Here is an 8,344-nt window from a genome sequence, read left to right as displayed (position 1 = left end):
AAACAAACAAAAGTTCCTGCCAACTACTTTTTGGAAGAACTAAAAATAGATCCAATCAGAAGATAAAAACTATTCTCAACCTTTGGATCTTTAAGATATTTTCTTTCTCAATTCAATTGGATTTTATGTCAAATATACCCTTTACTTGCTGCACAATCCTCTTATTTTTTTCAATAATCCAATAAAAATTAATGTCACAACAAACATAATGTTTTCTATTCTTTTTTACTGGTTTCACTGAGATGAACATCACTCGTCTACTGACCATTTGTTGTTCGTTACATAAGATATCTTAATGATTTAATTATATGATAAAATTTTATATCGTTCATTACATTAATATAAACTATTAAAATATATAGTTTAGCTAATTTAAAACAGATGATCAAATAGTATTGTCTGAGCAGGTTCAAAATGTTCATCAAACTAAATCGATGAAATTTAATTTAATTTAATCGAAAAAACATTTGATTTCGATCGACTAATTCGACCTTTTCGCCTCATTTTCACCACCCTTAAAGTTCTATAAAGCCAACTAATAAAAAATTTCTCCATTAACAAAGGTTATAAAAGCTTTCAATATAAAAAAAATGCAAAAAGCAAACCAAAATGCCCAAAAATATCTAGTATAATAACCATTAAGCACAAGGGTAATTATAGTCATTTTTCTCTTATCAATACAGAACAAAAACCTTAATTCCCAAACTTACGAAATCTCCTTCCTTATCAATACAACTCTCTTTTTGTGTGGTTCTTCTTTGAAGAACCCCCAAACCCTCTCAGAGAAAGAACAGATAGTCTTATCATATTCAGAACCAAAACCTAGAGAGAGAGAGAGAAAGATAGAGGAAGGGTATAAACCCTAAACCCTTATCTCTTCGAATTTTCCGCCATACATATATCCCTTTTGCTTTAGCGTCTGCGTTTGTGTGTGTTTCTTTAAAAAACAATAAGCTCTAAAAGCTATGGACCAAAATCCTACTTCTGTTTCTTCTCTCTCTAGAACAAAATCTACTCAATTAGATGATTCAGACGAAGAAATCGTATTGGGACAATCTTCATTGAAGGAATCCCTCTCTACCCATTTATTATCAGGTACTTCTTTACCCATTAGAGCTCCTTTATCATCTGATTTTGATGTTAAAATCAATGGTGGTCATAAAGTAATTAGTGATAATAGTAGTAGTTATAGCAGTATGTCTAGCAATAATAGTGTTTCTGATTATGAACAAGGGTTTTTGAGTGGAGAGGAAGATTTTGAAACTGCTTCTGAGAGACCTTTTATTGCAGACCCAAATGAAGAAACCCTAGGTATTGTCGTGGAAAGAGAAAAGACTGCTCAACCTGTTGTTGCTTCTTCGAATTTTTCATCTGCTGAGACTTTCGTGCCACCTAAAGCTCATTTATCTGGTGATGACGATGGTGTTCCTGATGAGGGTTTTGTTAGTGAGGTAGATGATGATGATGATGGGTCCTCAGCTGCTGTTGCTACTCAGAGTTCTCCATTGGTGGGGACATTTGTTCCACCTAAGGCACATGTTTCCCGCGACGACGACGATGTGGTTGTTGCTCCGGCCGAGGTATTTGTTATTGAAGCAGCTGATGTCGATGATGGGTCTCCTAGGGTTGCTAAAGTTCCCGTTTTTAGCGCCTCCGAACCCTCTGAAGTTGCAGTTGATGATGCTCCCCAGGATTCAGAGGTGATTGAAAATCCTAGTTTGGTAAAAGAAGATGCAGATAAGGTATTGGTTTCTGAAAACAAAGAACCTTCTTTTGAAAATAATTCAGTTTTAGGCTTGGGTACTGCTGAATTTGATGGAAATGGAGTCACTGGTACCATTTTGGTCCCTGGGGAGGCTTTGGTTGTGAAAGAAGAAGATACATTGCCTGAAAAGCTCAAGTCTGATGAAGTTGCAGTTTCAGCAGTTACATTGCCAGAGGAAGAGACCGAAAATGGGGATGAGGTTGTCGTAGAGAAGAAAAAAGAAGTCGACGATGAGGTCGTTGAGACTAAAGTTCCGCTTGAGGTGAATGCAGTTTCAGCAGTCACAGTGCCAGAGGAAGAGACAGAAAATGGGGATGAGGTTGTAGTAGAGAAGAAAAAAGAAGTCGAGGATGAGGTCGTTGAGACTAAAGTTCCACTTGAGGTGAATGAAAATGGGGTTTCTGAAGAAAAGGAGGTAGAAGTTCCAGTTCAAGAGAGTGGAACTCTAGAATCCAAAGACGATCAAATTACTCCTGAGACTGATGATTTGGTAAATTCCGACATCGAGGTAAAAGATAGAGATATTGATTCGTCAAAGGCAGTGGATATGGTTGTTGAGCCAATCCAGGTGGAATCGGAGTCTAATGGTGGAGTTGTAGAAGAAGAGAAGGTACCCGAGAACGAGAATGGTGAGATTTTGGTTGAGAAAAGTGTTAGTTCTGAATCTGTTGAGAAAATTATGCTCAAAGAACCTGTTGAATCTAAACTGGCCGAAGTTGTTGAAGAACCTGTTGAATCTAAACTGGCCGAAGTTGTTGAAGAACCTATTGAGCCAAAGGCGGTCAAAGTTGTCGAAGAACCTGTTGAACAGAAGGAGGTTGAAGTCTTCGAGGAACCTGCTGAGCCGAAGTTGGTCCTAGGTGATGAACCTGTTCCAGTGAGGTCGGGCGAAGAAGATACTAATGTTGCATTTACTAATGTTCAAAGTAGTCTAGAAAAAGGTATTCTCCCTCAAACTCGAAACCACAAATGAACTCTGTTGTTGAAATCTTTAGACCTAATTATCATGAATTAAAACTGATGCAGGACAAGATAAAGATGGTGATGACGATGAAAAGAGTGCTGGTAACGTTGACCGAAGTATTTCTGTGGATCAAGTGAATCCTGGAACTGAAACTGATTCAGGAGCTAAGCCAAATGAGGCCATGCTCAACCTTGTCGGTAATGGTGTTCATCCTGACTCCGAGAATGGATTACCTGTTGAGTCGGATTTAGTTCAGAAGGAGGAATCAGCCGTTGTTATTGAGGACTCAAAACATGTAGAAGACAATGAGGATGTTGTAACTTCTCTCGATGATGAATCGAAAAATGTGATTTCTAGCCAGTCTCCTGAAAATGCAGTACCAGTATCCATTTTAGACAAAGAAGTAAAACAGGAAGCTGACGATGAAGTAGACCCCGAACCAGATTTTGAAATGGAAGATGAAGATGAAGGTACAGTTTCAGATGAAGGAACTGAGGGTTTAAACTTCGATGGATCTTTGACTGCTGAACAGATCATGAAGGAGTTGGAGAGGGGTTCTCACTCGGGCGGTGAAAGTTCTCAGGATCATTTTCAAAGAGTTGATGGGCAAATTGTTATGGATTCGGATGAAGAAGTGGATACTGATGAAGAGGGAGATGGTAAAGAGTTATTTGATTCTGCTGCATTAGCTGCACTTCTGAAAGCAGCAACCAGTGCAGGATCAGATGGTGGAAATGTCACGATCACTTCTTCCGATGGTTCTCGGCTTTTCTCGGTTGAGCGACCAGCCGGATTAGGATCTTCTATCCGGTCACTAAAGCCAGCTCAAAGGTCGAACCGGCCCAATCTGTTTACTTCCTCAGATCTCACTGTCGGAGGAGAAACCGAAAACGAGTTAAGTGAGGAGGAAAAGAAGAAACTGGAGAAGATTCAGCTCTTAAGGGTGAAGTTCTTAAGGCTTGTCCAGAGACTGGGGTATTCTCCTGAAGACACTATTGCTGAACAAGTTCTATATCGGCTTCGTCTTGCTTCTGGGAGGCTCACCACTCAAACATTTAGCCTCGACACTGCTAGAAGGACGGCAATGCAACTTGAAGCAGAAGGCAAAGAAGATCTGGATTTTTCTTTGAATATCCTGGTTCTAGGAAAAACAGGGGTAGGTAAAAGTGCAACTATAAATTCCATTTTTGGTGAAGAGAAGGCCCATGTCGATCCTTTTGAACCTGGTACTGCTGAGGTTAAAGAGATTATGGGAATGGTGGAGGGAGTCAAGGTTCGGGTCTTTGATACCCCAGGTCTCAGATCTTCTATCATGGAACAAGCTTTCAACCAGAAGGTCTTATCCTCCGTGAAGAAGTTCACGAAGAAAAATCCTCCAGATATTCTCCTCTATGTTGATCGATTAGACAGCCAGACCAGAGATCTTAATGATATGCCATTATTAAGGTCTATCACTGCAACTTTAGGTTCATCAATCTGGAGAAGTGCTATTGTTACCCTTACCCATGCTGGTACTGCACCACCAGATGGCCCCGCTGGATCTCCCTTAAGTTACGAGATGTTTGTTGGTCAACGATCACATGTTGTTCAGCAGTCAATTGGTCAAGCTGTTGGAGATCTTCGTATGATGAACCCAAGTTTGATGAATCCCGTATCTCTTGTTGAGAACCATCCTGCTTGTCGAAGGAATAGAGAAGGTCATAGAGTTCTTCCTAATGGCCAAAGTTGGAAGCCTCAACTATTACTTCTATGTTACTCTATGAAAATTTTGGCCGAGGCAAGCTCATTGTCGAAACCCCAAGATCCATTTGATCACCGGAAGTTGTTTGGCTTCCGTGTCCGATCCCCACCCCTACCGTACTTGTTATCTTCACTTCTCCAATCTCGGCCTCACCCAAAGCTTCCCAATGACCAGGGTGCCGAGGTTGATTCTGATATAGATTTGGGAGATTTATCGGAGTCTGATCAAGAAGAAGAAGAAGATGAATATGATCAGCTCCCACCATTTAAGCCTTTGAGAAAAGCTCAGATTGCTAAGCTTAGCAAGGAGCAGAGGAAGGCATACTTTGACGAGTATGATTATCGTGTGAAGCTTCTCCAGAAGAAACAGTTGAAGGATGAGCTCAAAAGAATGAGGGAGATGAAGAAAGGGAAGGATAATAAAGATGAGTTTGGTTTTATGGGAGAAGATGGTGATCAAGAAAATGGAGGTCCAGCTGCAGTTCCTGTTCCATTACCTGATATGACTTTACCACCTTCCTTCGATGGAGATAATCCTGGTCACAGGTACAGATTCTTAGAACCAACATCACAGCTTCTGGCAAGACCAGTTTTAGACACTCATGGATGGGATCATGATTGTGGGTATGATGGTGTAAGTCTGGAAGATAGCCTCGCCATTATAGGTAAGTTCCCAGCAGGGGTTGCCGTTCAGATTACAAAAGATAAAAAGGAATTCAACATCCATCTGGATTCTTCTGTTTCAACCAAGCACGGAGAGAACGGATCAACCATGGCTGGCTTTGACATCCAAACAATCGGGAAGCAACTCGCATACATTGTCAGAGGCGAAACCAAATTCAAAAACATGAAAAAGAACAAGACAGCTGCTGGAGTATCACTCACCTTTTTAGGCGAGACAATGGCAACTGGACTCAAAGTCGAAGATCAGATAGCACTTGGAAAACGACTTGTCTTGGTGGGTAGCACTGGAACTGTCCGTTCTCAAGGAGATGCAGCTTATGGGGCAAACTTGGAAGTTCGTCTTAAGGATAAGGAATTTCCAATTGAACAAGATCAATCAACTTTGGGTCTTTCTCTAATGAAATGGAGAGGCGATCTTGCTGTTGGTGCCAACTTGCAGTCTCAAATCTCGATTGGAAGGAGTTCGAAGGTGTCTGTTCGTGTAGGTTTAAACAATAAGCTCAGTGGGCAGATCACAATCAGAACAAGCAGCTCAGAGCAACTTCAGCTTGCACTTGTGGGTCTTCTCCCAATTGCCCTTTCCATCTATAGGACAATCTTCCCTGGTGTTGCTGGTGAGAGCTACCCAACTTACTAATCTTGTTTCTGATCCATTTTTCGTGGTACTTGGTTAATATCTTGGAACTCGGATATTTTTATTCATGGTTTAGTGGAGTTTTTATTTCTTTCGGTTAAGAATATTTTTTTCTTTTTTTGCATTAGATCGAGAAATCCTTGCCAGTGTTCAGATTCCTCATGTATTAGCAAAGAATTACAAGTAGAAGAAAGTGAGATGGAATCAAGAGGTTATGAATAATGTAATATTTTTCGATGTTTCTTCGTTTTGGTAAATGAATTAGTTATTTAAATCCTGAATTGAACTTTTATTAGTTCTTACGGTTTCCTATGCTCAAATACTTCTTTTCGACATCACAAAGAATCTTATATTTCATGTCTCTATAACCTTGTATGAGGAGGAGCTAATATTTTACTTGAGCTTACTTCCAGGGATGACGAAATAATCAACAATAATTTTATGAAGATCCTCTTCTCTTTCCCATGTATATTAATGAAATCAGTTGTTTGATCATTTCCATGTCTGATAGACTTCATGGAAATGATCGAATAAAATCAGTTATTCGATCATTTCCATGTCTGATAGACTTTATGTATTCGACTATTCGAGAATAGCCTTAGACTTGATATGGAAGCTATTGGATTGTCATGTGGTGCTTTCTTTGATTACTTTTGACTAAGCTTTTTCTCCTCCATTGCTTTCATATCATCGTACTTTGGTGCATGTCGTATTAGCCTCACTCTTTCTCACGGTGGAGCGGAAGAATCCATTCTTTCATTCGTACCGATCGCTACTACCCCCATCCGACTCCATCAAAACGACCGATCAAAACAACTTTTTTTTTTGCTTTGTAACATGTCTTAAACTTGCCCCATTGAAATTAGGTGTAAATTTGGTTTTCGTAACATTAGTGATTCATGATTGAATAGTGGATGGATATTGGGGTTTCTGTTACCCACGTTAAATTTGAGGTAAACAAGATCAAACGCGTCTACTACACAAAGAGAGGTTCAAGAAGTGTGAAGGCATCGAAACAACACCATTTTCTTAGCAAGGAAGGTATAGTGTTTGACCATAAAACCATACATCATCAAATCGATTCATAGCCGTTGGATCTTAAAGAAGATTCTCCTTCCTCCCCAAGAAATCCATCCAATCCAATCCCTATAAAACCGACAAGATATATTACTAACTTTGAAAAGCTCGCCCTTTCTTTACCTATCAAACAATCTTCTTCCTCCTTTTAAAACAACAATCATCGATTTCAACTTTCATCCCAACAACAAAAAAGAATTCACTAATGGCTGAAATCGAACAACAACATGAATCCATGGTAACCTTGTTTTTCACCTTTTCCTGATTTGTTATTTCTATGTTACAGATTCCTCTAGGGTTTTGAAAAAAAAAATTTATGGTTTTGTTTGATTGAATATTTGATTTCGTCCAATTTCAGGTTAATTCCGATGAGGAAAATCTCAAATATCTCGGTTTTGTTCAAGTAGCAACGACTCATACCGTCGGTCACCTCTCTAAAGCTTACAATTTCGCTAAATCAAATTCCGGTCCGTTGAAAAACGGTGTCGAATCGGTTGAAGGCACCGTCAAAACTGTAATTGCTCCCGTTTACCAGAAATTCCACGACGTTCCATATGAACTTCTCAAGTTCGTCGATCACAAGGTGAGTTAACTCCGTTCCTATTCCGATTCCCCGTTCTTCGAAAGATGTGAAACGTAATTTTGGATTTTATTCTTTACCGATATTTCGGGGGTAATAACGTTATTATACTTGTCACGTGATAACAGGTCGACGAATCGATCAAGGAAGTTGATAATCACGTGCCTTCAAGGGTAAAAGAGGTAACAGGACAAGCTTATTCAGCTGCTCAAATGGCTCCAAAGTTAGCTCGAGCTGTGACTTCAGAAGTGCAGCGCGCTGGAGTGGTGGAAACAGCAACCGGAATAGCAAAAACTGTGTACATCAAAGTGGAGCCGACGGCTAAAGGTGTGTACGCCAAGTACGAGCCGGTAGCTGAAAAATGCGCAGTTACAGCTTGGACCAAGTTGAATAAGCTGCCTTTATTTCCTCAAGTAGCTGGGGTGGTGGTTCCGGCGGCAGCTTCGGTGTCGGACAAGTACAACTCAGCTGTTACTTATTCAGCTGAGAAAGGATACAGAGTATCATCGTATTTACCACTTGTGCCTAAGGAGAGAATTGCTAAGGTGTTTGGGGGTGGAAATGAAATTGTTGTTGAGTGAAAATAAGAATGATGTTATATTTTCTTTAGGGTAAATGACAATGTGTTTATGGATTGATGTTTTAATATGATAGTAATAATATGCGGATTTATATGAATTTGTCCTCCAATTGTATGACAGTTTATAGATCATGATATGGGTGAGAATAGGCTCACCTAGTAAAATGGTGATCTAATAACTTCAATATAATGTCTATGCCTCTTAGGTCGTTGCCAGTTGATCCAACTACAAAAATAACTTGAGATACTATGGTGTCCCTAAGTTGGAGAAGATGGGGCGGGCTGTGCATTAGACCTGGCGAAACCGGGTTGAAATAGTC

The 8,344-nt window shown here is 39.9% G+C and overlaps 2 protein-coding genes across 2 annotated transcripts; both read left to right on the top strand.

The window, feature by feature from the left end:
- Positions 1 to 840: 840 nt before the first annotated feature.
- LOC147559454 (translocase of chloroplast 159, chloroplastic-like) lies at positions 841 to 6,065 on the top strand. Its single transcript, XM_086661363.1, has 3 exons — positions 841 to 1,095; positions 1,291 to 2,706; positions 2,792 to 6,065. The coding sequence occupies exons 1-3, from the start codon at positions 966 to 968 to the stop codon at positions 5,788 to 5,790; spliced, it is 4,545 nt and encodes a 1,514-aa protein (XP_086517489.1). The 5' UTR covers positions 841 to 965; the 3' UTR covers positions 5,791 to 6,065.
- Positions 6,066 to 6,776: 711 nt separating this feature from the next.
- LOC147559453 (stress-related protein-like) lies at positions 6,777 to 8,122 on the top strand. The gene is made up of 3 exons (XM_086661364.1): positions 6,777 to 7,102; positions 7,223 to 7,447; positions 7,573 to 8,122. Exons 1-3 carry the CDS (start codon positions 7,070 to 7,072, stop codon positions 8,023 to 8,025), a joined length of 711 nt encoding a protein of 236 aa, XP_086517490.1. The 5' UTR covers positions 6,777 to 7,069; the 3' UTR covers positions 8,026 to 8,122.
- The last annotated feature ends 222 nt before the right edge of the window (positions 8,123 to 8,344 follow it).

Source organism: Eschscholzia californica, unplaced genomic scaffold, assembly GCF_041429995.1.
Source record: "Eschscholzia californica isolate CP2 unplaced genomic scaffold, dmEscCali1.0.p SCAF_2, whole genome shotgun sequence".
Classification (NCBI taxonomy): Eukaryota; Viridiplantae; Streptophyta; class Magnoliopsida; order Ranunculales; family Papaveraceae; genus Eschscholzia; species Eschscholzia californica.
This window is presented reverse-complemented; position numbering and strand designations above follow the sequence as displayed.

Excerpts from the sequence above, each read along its gene's own strand:
- LOC147559454 (XM_086661363.1), top strand. The coding sequence starts at position 966 with ATGGACCAAAATCCTACTTCTGTTTCTTCTCTCTCTAGAACAAAATCT. Across the intron at positions 1,096-1,290 it reads CTCTACCCATTTATTATCAG|ACCCAAATGAAGAAACCCTA; the intron begins GTACTTCTTTAC and ends CTTTTATTGCAG. Across the intron at positions 2,707-2,791 it reads TCAAAGTAGTCTAGAAAAAG|GACAAGATAAAGATGGTGAT; the intron begins GTATTCTCCCTC and ends AAACTGATGCAG.
- LOC147559453 (XM_086661364.1), top strand. The coding sequence starts at position 7,070 with ATGGCTGAAATCGAACAACAACATGAATCCATG. Across the intron at positions 7,103-7,222 it reads AACAACAACATGAATCCATG|GTTAATTCCGATGAGGAAAA; the intron begins GTAACCTTGTTT and ends GTCCAATTTCAG. Across the intron at positions 7,448-7,572 it reads TCAAGTTCGTCGATCACAAG|GTCGACGAATCGATCAAGGA; the intron begins GTGAGTTAACTC and ends ACGTGATAACAG.